General features: G+C 37.5%; 1 protein-coding gene across 8 annotated transcripts in view; it reads left to right on the top strand.

Moving 5' to 3' along the window:
• The window catches only part of col4a6 (collagen, type IV, alpha 6), a 202156-nt gene that overhangs the window by 134494 nt on the left and 45077 nt on the right, over nucleotides 1-22585 (top strand). For all 8 annotated transcript variants that reach the window (XR_006010578.1, XM_041986707.1, XM_041986706.1 and 5 more), the window contains 14 exons: nucleotides 3965-4099; nucleotides 5878-5922; nucleotides 7254-7373; nucleotides 7904-7966; nucleotides 10740-10766; nucleotides 10951-11013; nucleotides 12190-12225; nucleotides 12425-12466; nucleotides 16782-16871; nucleotides 19797-19850; nucleotides 19956-20018; nucleotides 20128-20172; nucleotides 20438-20491; nucleotides 21886-21955. Coding sequence is in view for 7 of the 8 variants with exons in the window: in XM_041986707.1 (XP_041842641.1) it covers nucleotides 3965-4099; nucleotides 5878-5922; nucleotides 7254-7373; nucleotides 7904-7966; nucleotides 10740-10766; nucleotides 10951-11013; nucleotides 12190-12225; nucleotides 12425-12466; nucleotides 16782-16871; nucleotides 19797-19850; nucleotides 19956-20018; nucleotides 20128-20172; nucleotides 20438-20491; nucleotides 21886-21955 (907 nt within the window). In the remaining variant the exon portion in view is untranslated. The remainder of the gene's footprint in view (nucleotides 1-3964; nucleotides 4100-5877; nucleotides 5923-7253; nucleotides 7374-7903; nucleotides 7967-10739; nucleotides 10767-10950; nucleotides 11014-12189; nucleotides 12226-12424; nucleotides 12467-16781; nucleotides 16872-19796; nucleotides 19851-19955; nucleotides 20019-20127; nucleotides 20173-20437; nucleotides 20492-21885; nucleotides 21956-22585) is intronic.

Below are 22585 nucleotides of genomic sequence, written 5' to 3'. Positions count from 1 at the left end.
TCGTTTACGAGGATGCAACCAGCATGGCGACCGACTGTGGCTATCCCGAGTGGGACGTCAGCTGACACAGACCGATCCCACGGTCCATCTCACAATCAATCCTACTATCCCTTCTGAGCAAGATCCTGAGATATTTGAGAACATGTGGCAAGACAAGGATTCATTCGCTTCCTGATACCAAGCCAATGTGGAAGTATAACTTTAGTTCTTTAAATGGCCACTTGGTGCTTGTTCACAAAGTGAGTAAATCTCTTCAGACTCCAACCTTTGTCATGCAAATATGTAACTTACCTTCACCACTGCTGTTACCTTTAATTACTGAGATCCTACGTTGATGAAACCAGAGTTTGCAAGAAAAAGTTTATCAAAGCAGCTAAAATCAATCAGTTGATTTGGTAGAGAACTTATTTGATGTTGAGCTCTCTTTCATATCCTCCCTTGTATCTCTGCTCTCCTATTTTTTGATCTTCCATGCTTTGTTACAGAATAAAGATTCTAAGTTGGTTTAAATCCAGAAACTGAGGTCGCCTCCTCCCTCAAACAGTCAGGGACACTAACCAGCTGACCATCAAAGAGATCCTCTGAAGTTTCGATTTTAGAAGTCATGTCTCATGTTTATTAGCTTTACAGAAATGGGGGAAAGTCTGCTTTTACAAATATATCCAGAGTCAGCTGTTATCAGAACCTGGACACCAAAAGGATTGAAGAATTAAAATTGAAATCAAACTATCTTTTCACCTTACCTAACATTTCACCTCTTACCTTTTACTTAACACCAGGCAGACTGCTGAGTCCGTTGAAGTGACCCATGACCTGAAAAATAAATACTTGAAAGAACTCAAAGCTTTTTTTACAAGGCGACCCATGACCCGCTGAAATATGTCTTTATGTGGGACTTTTCGCATAAACATTGACTTTAAAAAGTGATTCACTGGAGCACAGTTAACATCTGACAGACTGGCTGACAGGTGGCTGGTGCTTTAACTGAAATGAAGAATGAAGACAGGTTTGAGGCTGGAAAAAGGAAGTGGTTGGCCGGTACATGGTAGAGGGATGTTGGCTAAAAGGAGAGATAAACCTGAGGATGAAAGGATCTCCTGCATTCAAAAGCAGAGGTGTACAGCGAGCGATGGGTAAGGTGAGGTGTGAGAGAAAGTGGCTCCTGTGTGGAAGTCCTGCATATTTTCTCTGGATGAAACCAGATGTGAGTGTGAACTGTGAAACAGATAGCTCCAGCAGACTACCTTTACCTGGCACAGCCCTGTCATTACGCTTACCTGCCTGCCCCGAGGCCACATAGGCTGGAAGCAGAGCTACAACCTCAACACCAAACAATTTGGCAATAGACAAAATCTGGGATGCTGACACTTTAAAGACTAGATTAATTACACAGATGGAAAGCTTGTACAAGCCCGTAAGCTACTTCACAACTTGTTTTTTTTTTTTTTGTTTGTTTTGTTTTTGTTTTTTTAGGAAATTGTGTGTTAGTTTTCAGGATTACAGAATGTGGAAGATGTGATTCATTGTTTGGGTTGCTAACCTTTGAAGTTGACGTTAAAAGCAGATGTCAAATTGAGACAAGAATTTGGAAATGAGGAGTTAGAAACTTTATTAGCTCAAAATGCTATAAATGTCTTGTCTGCAGCAGTTATTTAAATAACCAAGTATTTTACGACGCTGTGTCTTTATCAGTGGAATTTTTAGCACATTTTTCTTGTAACATTAATAAAAACAAAAGGCTTATTTTCAAGCTTTGGGAATTAGTTTTTTACAGGTCTTGCAATGGCATGTAGGTTTTAGTAGGAAGCCCTTTCAATTAGCAGGATAAGGAAAATTATAATAAAACAAAACCAAGTTTCAGACTGTGAAAGTAAGTTTTTGGCAATAAAATCAGATCATGTGACCTTTCTCTGACCCAAAAACTAACATCTGTTCATCTTATTTTTGTCAATCTCTCCTTTCTTTATCCTATTTTACTGCCTAAAATATGAACTAATTGCCAGCTGTCAGTAGCTCACGGTGTTTAATGAAGTGCATTATCCAGTCCAGCCTCCTAGAGGAGGTCTTCCTGCTAACCACTAATTCAGCACCTATTCACATTGGTTGTTTTTCTTTTTGCTGCCATCAAGTGGTTGATATTTAGCATTGCAGGCTGTCACCTGCAAGTTCATTCATTAGATGAAAGATTCACTTCTTATACCTTCAAAGCTCTGAATATTTTAACTTTTAAGCATTTATTTCATAATGCATATAAGAAAGACACATAATCACATAAGGTGTGTGTGTGTGTGTGTGTTTGGGTTGGAGGGGGGGGGGGGGGGGGGGGGGTGCACTGCTGAACGTGGGCAAATTATCTCACAGAGGCTCCGCCTAATGAGGACTAATTTGGTATCTATCTTGCAACCTGTCTCTTCTCTGAGCTCTCTCCAGCCAGTGAAGGTCAGTCTTATGTTGACTCTTGTCTTATCTCTCTCTCTCTCCTTCGATAGTGTTTTCTTGCGTTACTTTGCTGAATCAGCCACAAAATCCATTCAAGACAGACAGTGTGTTGATATCCATTTATGGCCATGTGATGCTGTGCAGTGAAATGCTGCTGTAAAGTGATACAAATTCAAAGGTTTGTTTCTCCTTCTCTGGACATTGTTGAGCAAAAACAGCTGCAGCAATGTCTATAATGAATGTCAATGTGCCATCAGAATGAGAAAAACGTACTTTTTAGGTTAAAAAGTTACACAATGCTACTTTATCTTGCTCCCCTGTCATCAATTAAACAACAACATGGTCTCCCTTGGAAATCCCTGGCAAACGCCATGGCTATATTTTGAGAAAAAAAACTTTTGAGAAAAAAGACATACCCAAAGTATGTATGCATTGACTCAATACACACAGATGGCATTGATCACTTTCAGCAACTAAATCATTTCTAAACATTGTTTGCAGTAAAATACATTTTCGGCCATATATTGTCAAATTTGTGGTCTAAACTTTGAGCATCAGGTGAAAATAAACACCACTGTCCTTTATTATTGTTTTTATAAGTATGTCATTTTTCAGCCCTTCTAAGGGCCAATTGTGCTCAAAGTTAAGGGTACAACTACTAACCATTGATTGTCAATTTAGACTTGGTAGGCAGCTGTAGTTCAGGCGGAAGAGCAGTCGTCTTCCAACCAGAAGGTTGGTGGATCGATTCCGGGCTTCCCTGCATTGTCTCCTGGTGTGTGTGTGTGTGTGTGTGTGTGTGTGTGTGTGCGTGCGTGTGTCTGTGAATGCGCTTTGTCAAACTGACTGGAAAAGCACTATATAAATACAAGTCTATTTACCCTTTTGTTTATAATACCAGCCAAAAATATGTTGTTGTTTTTTTTACTTTTGATGTGATTTGGGGTTTGTTTTACATGTGATGTTTTTTTTTATTCTTTTGTTTGTTTGGTTTTTTTTGTTGTTGTTTTTTTTATTTATTTTTTTTTATTTTTATTTTTTTTTGTTTTTTAGCTCAGCAAAAGTTCAAAGACAGTCTGCTTACAACCATATTATAATGTGTATTGTGTTTAATGAGCCACTAATTTGTTGTTGATAAATGCTAATAGCGGAAATTTTTACCACTTTTTTTAGCGCCAAGAAATAAAATTTGAAGACAAAGAAAACGAGCATAAGTATATCACAACTCCAGTTTAGATCTTTTTACTGTTTCTCCCTAGAATAATATTTCAGCACTTGCTCACTGGCTTTTTCAGACTTTTTTTTTTTTGTCATTCATTCACGATTTTGTTTTCTTTTTTTAATTTGAGGTTTGAAGGATCAGCAAATGTTTTGAAGGATTTACAATAAAATAAACTTCTTGACTCACCTTTTAAATGAATAACTTATATTGACAATTGTTGAATTGTTTCTACGGATGAAATGGAGCCCCAATGAGCAGCACACATGTTTGATTTACACTTGGATGCCTTCTTTTTTCTTTCAGGGTCGTCCAGGGCCTCTTGGTTCAATGGGTCCAAGCGGTCCAGAGGGATTAAAAGGGGCCCTAGGGCCTCAAGGGCCTAAAGGAGAGAAGGGCCACCTTGGAATTAAAGGACCACCTGGGCAGAAAGGCGACAAAGTGGGTGTCACAGATAAATTATTAATATTTATTGCTATTTGTATACTAAGTTATATTTAATAAAACTGTAATAGTTATATGAAATGTGCTGATCAGCAGGAACACAAAACCATTTCGTAACTGAGGAGCAAGTTAACATCAGTTTAAGTTGAGTTACGGTCTGATCAGAACAAATGTCAGCCTGCACCATTAGTGCCGTCTGAGTTGGAGCAAGCCACATTTCTTCACTTTACGTATTTTCCAGACTATAAGTCACTTTGGAGTCGCAACAGTCAAAAAATATGAAGATGAAAAATATATATAAGTTGCACTGGACTATACTGTAAGTCACATTTATTTAGAAATTTATTTAACAAAATCCAAGACCAAGGACAGACATTTAATCTGGAAAGGCAAGTTATTCAACTACACAATAGCACACGGAACAACAGACGACAAGTAAGAGTGTCTAATAATTATTATTATGTAATAATGTGTGTCTAATAATTACGAATTAATACTAATTTCCTGTACTGCTTAGTCCAATTAAGGGTTGCAGGGAAGCTGGTGCCTATCCCAACCATTAGCAGGTGAGAGGCAGGTACACCCTGGACAGGTCGCTGGTCCATCACAGGCCAACACAGAGAGACAAACAACCATTCACACACACTCTAAGGGAGAATTTATAACAAGCAGGGCTTTGCGTGTTTTAAAGAAGCAATCAGGATGCATAGTGTAACACTTTGTAAGCCAGAAGTTCATCATTTCTTGATCCATCCACCATTTTTCATTCACGGCCATGACAGCTGTCGGGGGGGATTTGTCTTTGGCACAGACTTTTGTTTGAAAATGACCATCGGTAGCAATTTCAGTCCATCTCCACAACATGCAAGCACCTGTGCAAAGTGTGATTTCTCGTGACCAGTTTTTACTATATGCTGAAAAAAGCTGACCGTGTTTTGGTTGCTGTCAGTTTCTGACACGTCGCTGTCCGTGCTCTAAAAGAGAGGCGGTTGTGATGCATGACGCGGCGCGCCTGCACAGTCATTTATATCATCTCCTTGGCCACTACCAGGGCATTGACAAGCCTCTCCCAGCAGCGCGCTGTTTAAGCACCTATCTGTGAACAGATCTTACCATCTTGCTTTCGGCCTGCTATTAGCTTTCTTTCATTCATTCATTATCTGTACCGTTTTATCCATTACGGGTCAACCATTCACACTCACTCCTAGGGAGAATGTGATGTTCTTTTTAGGGGTACTTTTGTTTGTGTTCAGTCTTTCTCGGCTGTCTTTAAGTTATAGTTTAAGTTAATTTTTTCAGTGGTACAGTAACAGTATAATGTAGGTATCACAAGCAAAGAGCACCCTCTTACGGCTGTAGATGGTAATATGTACTCTTTGGTTTATGTCCTTGAGTATGCATTAACATTTAAAAACATGTTAAATTATATATGTAGAAGTTGCACCTGACTACAAGTCGCAAGCCCAGCCAAACTATAACAAATGTGTGACTTACAGTCTGGAAAATACAATACTTTTCATGTATTTAGCTTTGTCTTTACCTTTATTTGTCAGAGGTGCTTTGTATCATGAAAGTGGTTTAATGCTGTACCATATTTTTACGTGTAAAATGTGGCTAATTACCAAATAGTGATCTCAGTTTTGACTGACTGGTTTCAGTAAATATAGACCTTTATCTAAACAATGTCCTTCAAAAGTCTTTCACATGTTTTAACCACTAGGTGGTGATTTCTAAACTAATTACAAATTAAACCAACTGATTATTCACTTGTGCAGGGACCCATGGGAGTGCCGGGATTTAAAGGAAGTGATGGAGTGCCTGTAAGTAAATCACTAACGCATCATGTTCTCATTTTACTGTCATCTTACTGACTTGATGGTTTAGGGATCTTTATTTTAACAGTAGATTTGATCAAGTATGACGTAAAAATGTCTTTTGTTTTATTTTCATGGAGACTGTTTTTCTAAAGTCATTTTTAAATCATTATACTGAATTGAATTTAGGAATTAATGATTCACTTTCATATAAAAAATAAATAGCTATAAACTATTTTAACATTTTGAGTGATCCTGATTTGGAATAAAATTTAATATATATATATAAAGATAACTAATTTTAGGGTCTAGAAAGTCCCAGGGAGATTTTTTTTGTTTTTGTTGTTTGTTTGTTTGTTTTCAGTTAACTAAACAAAAAAAACAACATTCAACAACATCTAGGACATTTCCCAAAAGTTCAGGCTCTTTATCCTGTTTTGTTAACGTTACGCAAACCTTGTTATTGCAATCAGTCTTTGAAACATGTTATTTTTTATTTATTTTATATTTTGAACATTAGGAGTTTTTATTTTGTCATCACAGTTGCAACTGTTTTGCAGGAGTTTAATAGTCTAAATAAAGTATTTTAAAGCTTTTGTCAAAAAGTCAATAAGCATATAAAGGAGTCAGTAATTCCAAAGAAGTGTTTTACTCCTGAACAAGGCTAAAGGCCCGTTTATGCTCCAGTGAAATACATATAGATTTATGGACGGAGCCTTTACAGAACATCCTCTAATAATTTTGTCTGTGGACGTATACCCAAATGTAGCAAACAGAGCAGTAATCCAGTGAGCCATGTTGAATTGTATGGCTCACGTGCGACCAGTGAAAGTAACACAGAAGAAGAAAACAACTGAAATGGTGCAACTTTTTGAAGAGAGGTTGCGCAGATGTGTACTAAAACACATCCATGACATTACTTTACCTGAACATAGGGAGAGAGAACTCCCAAAGAACAGTTGGGAGGAGACTGAATGTGAATTGGTTGTGAGTTTGAAGGCAGCTAAGGAAAAGTCTACACTGCCCTCTAGTGGATGTATTGCCGAACAACCATCCTAACATAACAGGTGAATGAAAGCAGTGACTTTAACATTTTACATGGAATGTCAAAATCTTAGAAAATTAGCACATAATTTCAGTTTCTAACCAGAATTCTAGTGGTTTGTGTATGTTGCATTGGGCCAAATAAAGGACAATCCCCTAGTTTGTTCATCATATTGAACATGTTGGTACGGAGAATTTAAAAATTAATTTCACACATTTTGGGAAGCAGCTAACTTGTGAGCTTTTTTGTTGCTTAATAGAGCAAGAGCCCTCTTTTCTTTCTGATCCTGTAGGGTCACCCTGGACAGCCAGGTAGCAGAGGACGTGCAGGATCAGATGGCTGTAATGGGACCAGAGGGGATCCTGGTCCTCCTGGCTTTGGGACAGGACAACCCGGATACCCTGGAAATCCAGTGAGTTCCTGGTTTTTTGTTTTTGTTTTTTGTTTCTGCTGTTTTTTTGTTTTGTTTTGTTTTTTCTCAACTTATTAGATCTGGGTTCCATCATCTTGTCCCGAGGGGCCTCTGCTCTGCAGATTTTATGTCTTTCCCTGCTTCAACTTCCCCAGCTCAAAATAAATTAATGAGCCATTAACAGACTTGTGCTGAACTTGCAGACAACAGGTTGTCTGCAAGTTCAGCAGTGTCAAATCTGCTGCTACATTGTAATTTCCCAGCTTGGGATTAATAAACTCTATCTATCTATCTATCTATCTATCTATCTATCTATCTATCTATCTATCTATCTATCTATCTATCTATCTATCTATCTATCTATCTATCTATCTATCTATCTATCTATCTATCTATCTATCTATCTATCTATCTATCTATCTATCTATCTATCTAGAAGCACGTGATTATAACAACTGATTAACTCTTTGGTGTAACCAATTACTTAGAGACCTGTGAATGGTTACTGATGGTGTCCTTACCTCCAACAGGGGCCGATTGGGCCAAAGGGTCAGAAAGGAGAACCTACATACATCCCAGATGATGGTAACATGGTAAGGTCTCACATGTCCATTCTTATTCTTGGTATCTGAGCTCACACTGGACAGCTGTTAAGCATGCAAATTCAAAGGTTGAAAATAACTAATACTTTTTATAGGACATTATCAAGCTTTTTACTATGCAGCTTTTGTGTTGTTAGTACTGTTTGGGGGGGGTGAAGACTACATAAATCAAATAGTTAAAATCCATTTTCTGGCCACTTAGAAAAAGAAAGAGGAAAAGTGATAGAGTCAATACTAGACTGACTTTTACTGCCTGAAAAGACCTCAGAGAAGAGACAGGGTGCGAGATGGATGGATGCTCAATTAGCCTTTGTTAGGGGGTGTTAAGTACAGTAGGAGGTTAAAAAAAGGAGGTTATGTTCTTTTTCCTGACACCATTTTTTAAGCTTGTTCAGCTTTTTTGTTTTGCAATGAAGTTGTTTTCAATCCTGTGATTTATCAGCTTGAATTCTTTGATAGTAGATGGTGTTATAGTGATTGTTCAGTAAAACCTCAATAGTAATCATAATGGATTAGATGCCCATTTCATGCCCATGAAATGCTCTGAGTTTGAACGTTTTTATGGTTCTTTGCTGGTTTTTACTTACTTTTTATTCATTTTTAAGGATTTATTTAAAATTGTTATTTTAATTGTCATTGTAACTCAGACAGGGTTTTATATAAACTGATTACTGAAATCAAACAAGGAAACAACATGAAGTGGCTTCCTAGGCACCGCCGGAGTCCCACCTGGAATTTACAAACTCTAACAAGACGATCACCAACCTCAAAGAAGATATCTATAAGTTCTGATGAACTGAAGTCCAATTACCGACTTGTATCCAACTTACTGTGTTAAAGTAAAATTATACAAAAAGTAGTTTTTATTCAGTTAAATGAGTTCTTAAATAGAAATAATATCTTGAAGGAATGTCAGTCTGGTTTTAGGACAAACCACAGTACCGAGACAGCCCTTTTAAAGACTGTTAATGATCTCAAATGTAATTTGAGAACTTAGAAAATCACATTTGAGTTCCTTAAACTTTCAGTCCTGGTTTTTCTGGATCTGAGCACTGCCTTTGATACAGTAGATCACCACTTTTTATTAAACAGAAGTCTGGTGGGCCTCTCAGGTACTGTTTTTAACTGATTTCACCCCTATCTCACAGATCAATGGTTTTATGTAAGTATGGATACATGCTTCTCAAAAATCCCTGAAATAAAATGCGGGGTTCCCCAAGGAACAATTTTAGACCCAATACATCTGTACATGTTGCTACTTGGGGATGTCATCAGGTGTTGATTGTCACAAATATGCTGATGAATCACAGCTCTACTTCTCTGTGAAATCAAGAATTTCCAACAACTAAATCAGGACAAAACTGAAGTTTTAGTTATTGGTCCTGAATACAAGAGAGAGATAATTTCATCCAAACTGCAGAATGTCAAACCCTCTCAGTTTGTAAGAAATCTGGGTGTCCTTTTTGACTATAAGATAGATTTTATTCCACACATTAAAAATGTAACAAAAACAGGATTTTATCATCTTAAAAACATCACCAGAGCTTTACATGTTACTTAGTTATTAAACTTTGTATGATATTTATTTACCTATTTATTTTAATTCTGCTTTTATTGGTCTTGTTAGTTGTTAGAGTTTTAGATTGATTTGAGTTTTGATTTGTTTTCCACATGGGGTCTTCTGCATTGGGAGCTATGCCTGCTCTGGCTGCGTGGTCATTGCCGTGGTGATTGTACTTGTCGGGGCCCTCAGGGACCTGCGCTGTACTAAGGTCTTATTGTTGTGGGGTGGGCCTGGTCTACCCTGATCTGGTTCATTCACATGGTGACGACCTTTGTGGTCGTAGGTTCGGGTGGCGCTTGGTGTGGATGGACCTCTAGGATATCGTTTCCTCACTTGGTGCCGAGACATATGCTTGTTTATACTGTTATTTTTAGTTAGAGACAGTTTATTTTAGAGTAGGGCCAAGGGGTGTGGGGCTGGGACTCAATGTCAGTTTAGCATGTGTGTGAGAGAATATGATTAAGTGTGTGTGCTTTGATTTGTTTTGTAATAAACTTTGGGTCTTCTTTTGTTTTTATTAAACAGTTGTTTTTATCATATCCTATGCATGAAAAGTGCTTTATAAATAAAGTTTGATTTGATTTGATGTAGCACTTTCCAAGGCACTCAAAGCACTTTACTTTGTATCCATTCAGTCCTCATTCATACCTGGTGATGGTAAGCTACATGTATAGCCACAGCAACCATTTTATATGATATTGTCAAAATCTAATCATTTAAAGCCGCTGTGTCCACAATGAGTTCACATGAGCATATTAAGTAATCTGTGTTCCAACTTAACCATAATATTTACTGTTTTATCTGAAAAAATTTCACATATGTTTGTTGTGATATATTAATTGTTTTAAGTTCTGCAGTTTAGGCAAGAGACAGGTCACTTTATTTTACGAGTATGATTTACTGACCATGAGCTACAAATGTTAGCTCCAGCCTGCACTAGCTAGTATTTTCAGGCTCTGTTAGCTCGGTTTGACTCTGTGTAGAGTACATACTCTTTGTGTAACATGTCTACATGTAATGTAGATATAGTGAATATAGAGATAGTTAATGAAGATGAGTTTTAGATGAAATTAGTTGAGAACAGTTACAAGATGGATGGATGGATGGATGGAGTGAACAAATTGATATTTCTGTGTAAATAAAATGTTTAGTCTCTGTGTTCTTGCTCAGTAATCTGTTTTTTCTTGTTTTATTATTTAGGGTTTACCAGGTATTCAAGGACCACCTGTAAGGCTTTTATTTGTTTTATTAAAGTTTGCATTAATACTGAATAACACAAAAACTGCTAAACTGCTTAACTTTATATGCCAAGATTCCTATTTTTCTATGTATATTAGTAAGACTTATGCCCATGTTAAATTTTAGAAATACTGACACCTGTGTGTGTGGGTGTGTGGGTGTGTCCTTGCAGGGTATCTCAGGTCCTGTTGGTCAGCCTGGATTGTCCGGTCCAGGAGGACCTGATGGATACCCCGTATGTAAACTGAGTATTCTTTTTTCTTTGTTGAAAGAATTACAGCTGCAGCATATCATCATACAGAGCAACTTCAAAATTTTTAAACCCAACTTTGAAGCTAAAAGCAAAAACTCAACAGTTTTTGCTTCATAATCTGCCAAGAAAGTGAGGAAATGTTTTCTCATAATTTAGTTGAATATATAACATAAGTACTTTTACATAACATGCCCAGAGCTGGTTAAAGTTCATGTGAATACCTACGTAATCTTCGTCTTTGGTGGTCTGTGAAATCAAAAACACTTTCATTGTATATAGTAATAAACTGTATGTTTAAAACAAATAAATTAATGTAACAATTAGATCTTAAAAACATTCAATATGACAAGGACATTTTTTATATAATTCCATACACTCTATGCTAGATTTTGTGAGCTTTTGAGTTTAATAATCATTTTAAGGAATTCAGATTTTTACCAAATCAAGTGTCTAAAATGTCCTAATTTCCGTTGTACTATAGCAAAAATCAAGTATGAAAATGTGTATCTGCGTAGCCTATTTCTCCCTACAGGCTGTGAGGTGCCATGTTTAAGATCCAATCAATAACAACAAACTTTACACATGCTTTATACACACTTCTTAAATTAGGGAAAAATCATGTAAAGTTAAGGAACAAGTAAGCTTATAGCCTACTTTAAAGGTTATTCAGATCATATACTGTATCTGTTTGCATTGAAATAATAAAATATAATAGATGATTGTTTTGAATTTTCCTCTCTTCAACTTCTGTCGGTCATTTTCAGTACCAGGCATCTTATGGCTTTAACATATCCAACAGGGTCACGTAGGAATTAGGTTCTGCTCTAACACCTTTAGTGAAATTTGACTTGTTGTCGTGGCCTTCATCCACTAGATGGCGCCCTAGGACACCTCCTACATTGTATACAGGAAACTGTACTGTACTTTTAAATGTACGATGTAGTGCAATGCAGATATTTAGCTTTTGTGTTGCATTTTGTGTTCAGAATAACAAAAAAGTGTAATTTGTTAATTTTACAAAGTTTGAATTATGTGGATGATTTACAAAAGTTTAGTAGACGAACTGTTTTTAAAATATTACTCCTTCTGTAGGACTTAGACTTGTGTTCTGCTGATTTTTGTATGTGAAGATGAGTCTGGTTTTTTGTCTCTTTTAAGGGCCCACCTGGTCCTCCTGGTCCTCCAGGGCCGATGGTAAGTTTAAGAATACAGAGTAAACTGTAAGAACAGATAATTATCTGTCATAAGATAGTAAAGCATTCTGGATGGTACAGCTGTACGGGTATGTAGCTTTTCTAATTGACTGCCCAGCCTCCCTCTTTTTTTTTTGTTTGTTTCTTTGTTTGTTTGTTTGTTTGTGCAAAAACATTTTGCTAACCCTTTTTGTTTTTAGGGAAGCCGTAGTGATGGATACCGTGGAGAGAAAGGAGACAAGGTATGCTTTGTTAGATGAGTAAGTCAGTTCACAGCTACATGTGCAGAATGATCTTGGTGGTGGCAGTGGGCTCTTCTTTTTTGTTTTTTTATTGTTTGTTTTTTGTTTTCTTTTTTTTTCTTGCAAACCTTTTTTTCTGTCTAATAAAACTCAGCAAAGATGTGTTGCTCAGCTTCCTGTATTGTATTTTATAAGACAGAAAACAATTAGCAGATTTAATCGCTATCAATGGCGGCTCAAATGTTAGCTCAAATGTCAGGAAGGATTTGTTTCAGCTGGCAGTTTTGCCGCCTCACGCTCTTTTTGCTGAGCTCTGTTTGGAGTTATAGTCATGTGGAAATAATGCTCACTTGAAATTAGTTCAATCCAGCCTCAAATAAACAACAACACATGAAATATTGATGTTTTTATTCATTTCACAAAAATGAAAAGTCCATCTTTACTGCTATTATAGGAAATAAGAGGTTAGAGTAGTTTGCTGGTCTACACAGTATCAGGGAGGAAAGACATCACCAATGATCTTAGAGAAGCTGTTAGTGCTGCCAATCAATCTGGATATGGTTATAAGTTCATTTCCAAGCTGTTATCGTCCATCATTCTGCATTAAAAGGTATGATCTATAAGTGGGAAAACATTTAAGAGCGTTTCTGATCTTCCCAGGAGTTGAAATCACAACAATGAGAAAGCATCTTTTTCCTAAAAAGAACATGGCAGCAAAGCTTAGATTATTTCAGCTGGACAAACCTCAAGACTTCTGGATTAATGTCTTTTGGATAGATGACACCAGGCTGGAGATGTTTGGCCATAACGCAAAGCAGCATGTTTGCTGAGAACGAAGTTCAGCATGTCAGCACTATCGCCTCATACCAACTGTCATGCACGATGGTGGCTGTTGGTTTGGGCTTGTTTTGTTTTAAATAACAAAGGTGTGTTATTTTGTGGTGTTGTTAATCTAAAGGGATGTTATACTTAATTTGAAGACCTGGTAAGGAACAGATTCTTATGGCATGGTTTGCTTCCGTGAATAGTCGGGTTTGTTTGGAAAGAGACAAGAGAGGAAGTGATGTATGTAAGTGTCATAGCAGAACATTCTGGAAAGTTTACTGCATCTCCTGCTGTTCGGGAAAAATGTTGTAAAAACTGCAGAACCCAAAGTTTGCAGACATTTGGTGTTGCCCCTTTGCTTACTAGCAGCAAATAAGCAATTTTCAGCCCTGGCCAATTGATGAACCAGGTTTTCTTCTCCGTTCTTTAAAGATGCCCCCCCCCCCCCCCCCCCCCCCCCCCCCCCCCCCCCCCCCCCCCCCCCCCCCCCCCCCCCAACAAGCAGTTGTTGTAACTGCACAAAGTTGTCTGTCTAATGCAGTGCACACACACCTGGTGAAAATTGGGGGTCAGCTTCCAGCTGCAGTCAAAGCAGGAGACGTTCACCTCTGCTCCATGACCAGACTAAAAATAAAACGTACAAAGCTGCTGCTGGCTGATCCTGCTCTGGCTTACCGTTAGATATTAATACCACTCAATAAAGAGTGTGGACGCAAACATTTAGAAAGTTAAAGGTGTCATCACCTTGTCTTTTTATGTATCCACTGTCCTCTAAGTGTCTTTAAATATTTTTTTAAACTTATTAAACAAAAAAAAATCTAACATAGAGCTTGTTCTGACCCTTTGCTCATACAACATCTTTGTCTAGTGAGAGTTCAAGCAAGCTTTTGTCTAATGTTAATGAGGTGCGTGCTGATTGGCCGCAGGGAGGCCAGAGTCGGAAGGGGGGCTAGTCCAGTGCATGCACTGTGCGTCCGACTCCAAAACATCAACGGTTTAGTGATGGTGAGCGAACCTGAACCGAGCAGCAGCTTATGGAGTTCAGCCATTTATGTTTGAACCAGACTCCGAGCCTGAGAATGAACAAACCGAGATGGTGGAAGAAGCACGTTCACAACAAAATGTTTACAGAAATTTACATGGCAGAGCACTTCACCTCACTTATAAAAAAGAAAACACGGGGCTCATTTGTGCATAGCAGGAGGTTAAACTTTTAGGCTGGTTCCTTAGCATTAGCATTAGCATCAGAGTTAGTTGCGTCACTAGTAAAGCATGACTGTGTGTATGATTGTGTGTGCCTGCTTGGGTGTGTTTGTATTTAAGAAAATGTGTTTATTTGAAATATGGTAACACTGTGCATGCTGATGTTTTGGTGGCTTCACAACCTGCACTTTATCCATCCAGCTTTTTCCCCTTTTAACCCCACACACCTCTTGCATCCCTCCATCCTCTGACTGACACATCATCTGAATGAATTGTTGCATCTGTTTCCTGTATGATAAAAAGATCACAGAAATCTCTACTTGATTCAGTCTGGTTTGTTCTTTCGAATGACCCATGCTGCCACCTAGACGAATGCAACCTCCACAAGAGAAGCAGAAAAGCTTTATTTCATGCCCTGACTTAATGTTTCATTTTGATTAAAGAAAGAAAAATTACATTTGAATTAATGTCAAAGGGCGGATTTCTTGCTTTCTTGTGTGAGTTGTGAGCTGTCCGGACGCTTCATACTTCATATTTTTCTATTTTTCTACTGCTGAATGACAGCTCAGAGATTTTACACTTTTTTTTTTTTTTTAATTGGGCAAAAAAATAAAAAAATAAAAATTCACCTGATCCCGACCAGAACTTTCACCATCTGGAAATTTCTGCTAAAATCAAAAATGAGCATATATTAGGAGTTTTTTTTATTTCTGAGCTGTCACTCTGGAGGAGAAGCTGTGGACCGTAACTGGGTGCTGGAATCACTCGCTCCTACTTCCTACATAACTTTATTGACCCAGCTTGGTCACATTTGTGCATCTGGTGGTGGACTCTGGGATTTCATTTGCCTGCTCCTTGTCTCCTCACACCCCACCAACCCACCCGGCTTATTTGAACACACGAGTACTAACCGTCATCTTCCTCACAGACTGCATGCATGTTCCGCTCAAGCAAATCTTCACACACTGAACTCAGACAGATTCAGTTTTTGAAGTGACTGTGGAAACACCTGCATCATCTCCAGCCTGTTGAATTATATTTTTTATAGGATCAAAGTAAAAAATTATGTAAAAGATAAATATAAAACTCTCTTCATTTACCCTGGGTTTGGAAATTCTATACACTTAATAAGAAACTAAGGATTAAATCTAAACTCTCATCTCTTCTGTTTTTTGCTCCCATCTTACACTATTCTGACCTATCTTCTCTTTGCATTTTCTCCTTTTCTTTATGTTTTCACCTTGTTTGGCCTTATTTCGTGGCACAACTGACAAAATCTTATCTTTGAGTTGTTAACAGTTTGCTCAGAGATTAAACTGATTTACGACTGAGTCAACTGAAGATGTCATATCTCTGTTATTTTACTGTGTCCTTCATTGTTTTAGGGATGGAAAGTTCTCTCTTCAGCCTTATATCAGATATAAAGTACAATCACAAGACAAGTATATATCCCTGCATAAATAAAAGCTATTATATGAGGTGTCCATGGCTTAAACTGCAAGAAACAGGAAAGTTATAAATCTCATTTAAATATATAATGTTGGCAGGTGTACTTTATCCAAAAATCCAAAAATTTCTTTTTCTATTAGTTTTCGCCACCATTTTCACGCCTGAACCGGCTTCGGTGCCATTTGGACATCGGGGCCGTCCCCACGACGCCGGATTGCAGCAGAATTGATGCTGTATCCTCTGAGCACTCAGTTATCAAAAGTGATGTTAAAAAAAGAACATCATATAACTGTAAACATGCTCCCTTCCCACTTTTTCTAACTAGTTGTTGGCATCAAATACAAAAAAATCAAATGTAAAAATTATTGCAGGTACTGAATGCTTCCCTTTTGCAACACCTGATTCAAATAAATTGGATCTCCAACAGTTTGTTGTCGAGAGTTTGCTAATTACCCATCGTTTGAATCAGGTGTGTTGCTGCAGAGACACATCCAAAACCTGCAGGAGACCGGTCCTCGAGGACTGGAGTTGGTGATCCCTGTCTTATAAGCTGTAAATAAGTGAAAAGTCATTGCATTCTTACTTTATTTTCATGTCACAGAGCCAAACAGTTTTTTGGGATACAGCTGTTGTGTTCAAGCTGTCAGGTTTTCACCATCTTTCTATGTTTTCTGCTTACTAATTTTTATCACCCCTCTTCATATCTGTGCCTTCCTTCGTTTTCTTACTCTTCTATCGATTCTTTGCTTTCTCACCTCCTCTCTTCCCGTTTCTCCCTCCTCCACTCCTCGACCCAACTGATTGGCTAACAGTGTGTTGTATGTATTTCGGACTTCAGGGCGACGTGGGTCTTCCCGGACCCGGTGGTTCTCCCGGTGACCAGTTGCTAGGAGCCGAAAAAACTCTCACTATCTACAAAGGAGATAAGGTAACACAGCGAGGGAAGGAGGGAAGGGAAGAGGTTGTAGAGCTTTCACAGCACACAGACGAATAAACACACACACACACATGTGGTGGAGAAAATGAAGGTCAACTGCGCAGCACAGCAGGTTATCAAGGCTGAAAGAGGAAGAGGAGCAGTGATTGCAGCAAACTTTACGGCCATGGAAGAAGGGAGGATGTGAGGAGCAGAATGAGGAGGAGGAGGAGGAGGCTTTGGGAAAGGTAAAGGAGGAACTGGTCCATCACAGAAGCAACTGTCCAGGATTTATTTTCTTCCTAGACTTTGCTAAGGATTTTTTTCACAAGCTTTGATGCTTATGAAATTTTTAATTAAATGTTCAATCAACTTTTCTCATCGATTCAGAACAAATCCAGATAATATTTAAATTTGAAAAATGACTCATTTACATTAAAACTTAAAGTCTTCGATATTGAAATATTTCTCTTTATGATTCGATTTTGGATCCAACTCTAATGCCTACATCCACTTCAGATGATCAGAGGGTTTGGGGGCAGGGCTTATGGGTCAGCGGGTGGGCGTGGCTTCTAAAGTAACTAACACATCGGATGAGGGCGAAGCTGGATGGTCCTCCTCAATCAGTTAGAAATAATTTAATCACCGTGTGGTAACAAAGACTTTATTAAAAACACAACAATAGAAAACTCATCTGATGTCATAGAGGCTTTGTCCGCCATGTGGGGGAATATCACTACTGTTCACATCAACACTTTCAGATTTGTCACAAGTTAAAAACTTGTGTAAAACACACTAGAGAGAAATGTCCTCACTAAGCTAACAAAAGAAGTGAGAATTCGTCATGATGCAAAAACCGTACTAATTAATAACTTGGATCTTTACAAGCAAGAAGAACAAGAAATGGACATAAGTTTAAACGTGTTGCAACCTGTTTCAGTCTCAGACATGAATTCCATGTGTTTGCTTCGTAGCTTTGTGGGTATTTGTGGGATAGTATTTTTCTCAATATTAACAACAGAAATCTAATGTAATTATTTTTCTTTGTCTTTTTTAACTGTTATTACTGACAATAGGTAGAAAGGGTGAATCACTGCCAGTGTTTCGCTCCAGTCCGCCACCAGACGTCATGGTTGGCGGTTTAATTAAAGCCCTGAAGCTTCAAATCTTTTCCTGCGTGATTAGCAGGAAAGCTGCAAAGCTGCATGGTGCTTCACCTGCATGTAACGCTGTATTTAATTACTAAAGAGGGTGTTTCCACATCAGCTGATTTACCCAGCACGCGCCTAACTTTTCAGAAATCACAAGCAAATAAAGAAAGTCATTTTTTTCCAATCAGCTCGTGTAGCTTTAGATGTTTACCTTATTAAATATTCAAAACAGACCAACTAAAAACATGTTTTCAGAAGAATATTACAATCTAGCATGAGTGCTCTGGATCCAGAAATGATGTTAACAGAGGTTGGTAAGCGAAAGGTTGTCAGTTATAAAAAAGGATTAAAAAAAAAATAAAAATGTGTGTATATGTACCAAGTCAAAACAATAAACTTTTAAATGGTAACTAATTTAATTGCAGATAGACCAGCTTCTCACCATCCCCTCAGACTCTGCTCTCTCCTCTCCTCCCTCTGCCCACACCCCAGTCTCTTCAGTGTCTTCATGTACGAAAACATGGAGCCCATCCTCCAGTCATCAGTATTCCCCCGTCTTTCTTTAAACACCCCAAAGCTCTTGATGCTTTCCAACACCTTCGCTCTTCTTTATGCCGCCGCCACCGTCTGATCGGAGCGCTAGCTATCCGCTGGAGTAAACAGCTCTCTCTTCCATGGTTATGGTATCCAGGGCGACGTGGGCTTGCCCGGTGACCCCGGTCAGCCAATGATCAATGGTGCTGTGGAGTTTTTGGGTTTTCCCAAAGGAGACAAAGGAATGCAGGTTTGTTGGAAAATGCTATGGAATTTTTTATACCAGTTAATCCCATAAGATGCCAAACACGGGATCAAAATAGTTTTCATGAAAGCGGAATCTTGAGAACAGTCGGCAGCTTCTGCCAAATTCCAAACCAAAATGTTGACAGAAAAATATAAATACTTCTCTGGTTTCTTTACTGTGTGTTTATGTTTTTTCTGTTGTGTTCTATTGTTTCCATTGATGGCAGGAACATTGTATCAGATATAAATTTTTACGTAATGAAAGATATTTACACCGTGTCCAGCAGGCGTGTCAGAAACTTCTTTCCAAAGTGAAAACTAGTAGAGAACAGTCTTTTAACAAGTCACAGCTGTGACTCTATCAAACATTATGCTGATTGAATAACGCCCAACAAAGAAGCATCCATCTGAGTTTCATCATACATGTACTTTTTCAGTGCAACACTGTTTAATTAATCAACACATAATTTTGTAGTGACTGTCACTAACCTCCGCTGATTGACTTCATGGGTCTCTATGACGTTTAAATTGTGTTTGCAGTGCTTACACACAGACTGCAGGGTGAGACAACAAACATATATCTAAGCATTTTAAAATTAACTTTCCAAATTATTTAGTCCAACATGATGTTGCAACGGATGGGGTAAGCTATTACAAAAAATATTTACCGTATTCAACTCAAGCAGGACTTTCAGATACATCCTCAGTGGGACGAACTGGTTTCAGGAGTTAGTTCAATTTTTAGTAAAACCAAAAGACAGCAATGGCAGGTTCTTAGCCAATCCTCCGATTAACAGGCATAAAAAGGTCAAACAGTCAAGGATTTGAAAGATAAATTCCTGCCCAGTGTTGTTGTTTTTGCTGTTAATGTTTATTGTTTGTGTGAAGTTCCAAAGGTAAGTTAATGAAGTGATAGTAAAAGATCAATAGAAGCTAATAATCCCAGATAGACTCTCTGTACTGCCCTTGTGAAGCTTACCTTGGTCTCTCTTTGTCTCTCTCAAAGGGAGAACCTGGTGCAAAGGGAGTCAGAGGATACCCTGGAAACGCTGGACAACCTGTGAGTCATTTTCTGTTATTTATGGACACAAAGTCAGAAACACTATCCATCAAATTTAACACATAACGCAAAAATATTTCACTTTATCGTATGATTAACTTCTAGGGACCTTTTGGATTCCGTGGTGGAAAAGGAGAGAAGGGCATTCCTGGATACCCTGGAGCAAGAGTACGGGGCCTGACATTACTTAAAATGCTCAGTTAAGCATTGCTGTCCTCTTGTCATTTAATTTTCTTCTTCTTCTGTGGTTGGTGGTGTTTGTGGTTCCATCAAACAGGGCCCTCCGGGTTTTAATGGGCCTTCTGGTACTCCAGGACTACAGGTAAGCTTTGTCTATATTATAAAAGGTTTGTAATCGTAATGTAATATACCCTGAAGAATATAAAGAAAAGCAAATGCTAGTGGGAAAAAAGCACAATAAACAGCTCCCCCATCATCGTAGCTTATTTTTTTAAATGACTGTCTCCTGTACACCTTAATGCTTATTAAACATTTTTTGAAATACCCTTACAGTGCTGTTCACTCGTGTCCTTCAGTATCTTTGGATTTGAACCCTAAATTAAAACTTAAATGTTTTCTTTTTACAGGGATATAGAGGCGATCCAGGTTTTCTTGGCCAACCAGGATACATAGGACCCAAGGTAAAAGCAGTGTGTTTTTGGGTGTGTTTGTGTGGGGTATCTGCCTGTTAGTAAAAGTAAGAGTTATTTTACATCTTACATTCTTTACCTTTCTGTGGTAGTACAAGTGTAAATCAAATGTTATGTTTAGTTTTTTCTTTCTTATCAGAGCCCAGTCAAACAGGTGTTAATACAACGTTAATAATTTTAAAACTTTTAGCAGACACATGTTAATATAGTGAATATAGCTACATTTGACCTTTTGTGTGGTTTAAATATTTTTTAAATAATAGTGTGACATTATTTTTTTTAATATGGTCCAAAAATATGTAAGTTAGTCTAGTCAATAATTTTGATTAGTGGTTTTAAAACCAATTATTCTTACCCTTTTGTTTTTGATTTGAACAAACAATAATGTTGTGTTATGTTTGTGCTATAGTAGCTAGGTGGTGCATTTTATTATTTTTTGTTAGAGCTATGATTAATTATTTGTTTCTATGTTTTCTGTGTTATGGCATTAATGGCATTAGTTTAATATCTAACTTATATTTGTATAAACTTTCTGTTTTATTTCTTGATTCCAAACTTTCTTTTTTATCAGAAATTATTTAGCTCATGGTTTTAGTAAACACACAACTCTAACATCAGGGGCAGTCAAAAGAATTAGCATGTGTTGAAGAAATGGCTGAAGAAACTTTTCATTTACAATGTGTGTAACATAGTACCACACACTTTTTCTTGCAATGCTCCATGTCTCACCAGCAGATGGCGCCATAGTTTTAAATATTAAATGGAGACGTTAATTAATACAACTAACTGTTTAATAATGTGTTGTTCTTCCTCTCAAATGTAAGTCGCTTTGGATAAAAGCGTCTGCTAAATGACTGTAGAATAGAATAGAATAATGTGTCAGATGTTGTTTAAACAGATGTTACAATAGCTTTTAGTCTATTTATGTTTGTGTTTGGTTTAGATATTTTTTTTTAAAGAACAGCTTCACATTGTTATTTAAATGCTAAAGGTGCCTAAATTTGTAGCTAAATCAAATTATTAGCTTAGATTAGGGATCAGATAATTACAGTGTCTTGTTAATCTGAAAAATAAATAAATAAATAAAATAATAATTTTAAGTGTCATGTTTTTTGACAGTTAGGATAGCCTGATTGTTTCCATGTTTCCTGTCATATGCTAAGCTAATACTATCTGGTGTTAGTTTAATATTTAACTTTTATCTGTATAAATCTTTGTGTTTAACTCATATTTATAAACTCTTGACAAGTCAAATCATGTTTTGTTAATAAGTTCAGCCTGGGTGTGTAAATGTTTGTAACAAACTATTTAGGGGACAGCTTAGCTTGGGATTGCTTCATCTGCTTGTATGGTAGTTTGTACTGACCTGTGTGAACATCCCACAGGGAGACCAAGGAGAACCCGGACCCCCAGGACCTCCATCTTATTTTAATAATAATGGCAGGACAGTTCAAGGTAGAGAACACATTTATTTTTATTTTTGATTTTTATATTCTTATTTATTAGTTTATTTTTTAATGTGATAGCTTGTGTAAAAATAAATTACATAGGACCTTATATAAACATGTGTGAGGAATAGCAAGGGGAAAAAAAAGACGGCAAAGAAAGTAAAACAAACATAGCAGGTAAATCTTTGGTTAGGAAATTAGGAGACATGTGGGTATATGCAATTTTTGCATTGGGCCAAGTAGAGAGGAAGAAGTAAGAGAAATGCTATACAGTACAAGGAGAAAAAACCTTTTAATAATATGACAAGCATTATTCCCACGCACCCTCAGGTGGGTACAATTCCTTAAATCTAATTTAATTACCTATTTTATCCTTCAAGGGATATGCTCGTTGATTTGGCCAATAAAGACAAACAACTTTTCTCAAAATATTTATTGATCACAATATAACTGGAAATGTATGAACAGAGCTCTGGGTTCCGGTCTAAGATAAACCCTTTCCTGGTTACAGAAAAACGAGTTCTGCTGTCTGCCTCCAGATCAGAACCCAGCTAACTTCCTGAACCCAGTTTATAAACTGCCTCTAAGCTGTACAGGGATTGGCTGCTACATCTAAAACAAGTGTTGCTTGGTAGAA

The sequence above is a fragment of the Melanotaenia boesemani genome, chromosome 5, assembly GCF_017639745.1.
Source record: "Melanotaenia boesemani isolate fMelBoe1 chromosome 5, fMelBoe1.pri, whole genome shotgun sequence".
NCBI lineage: Eukaryota > Metazoa > Chordata > Actinopteri > Atheriniformes > Melanotaeniidae > Melanotaenia > Melanotaenia boesemani.
This window is presented reverse-complemented; position numbering and strand designations above follow the sequence as displayed.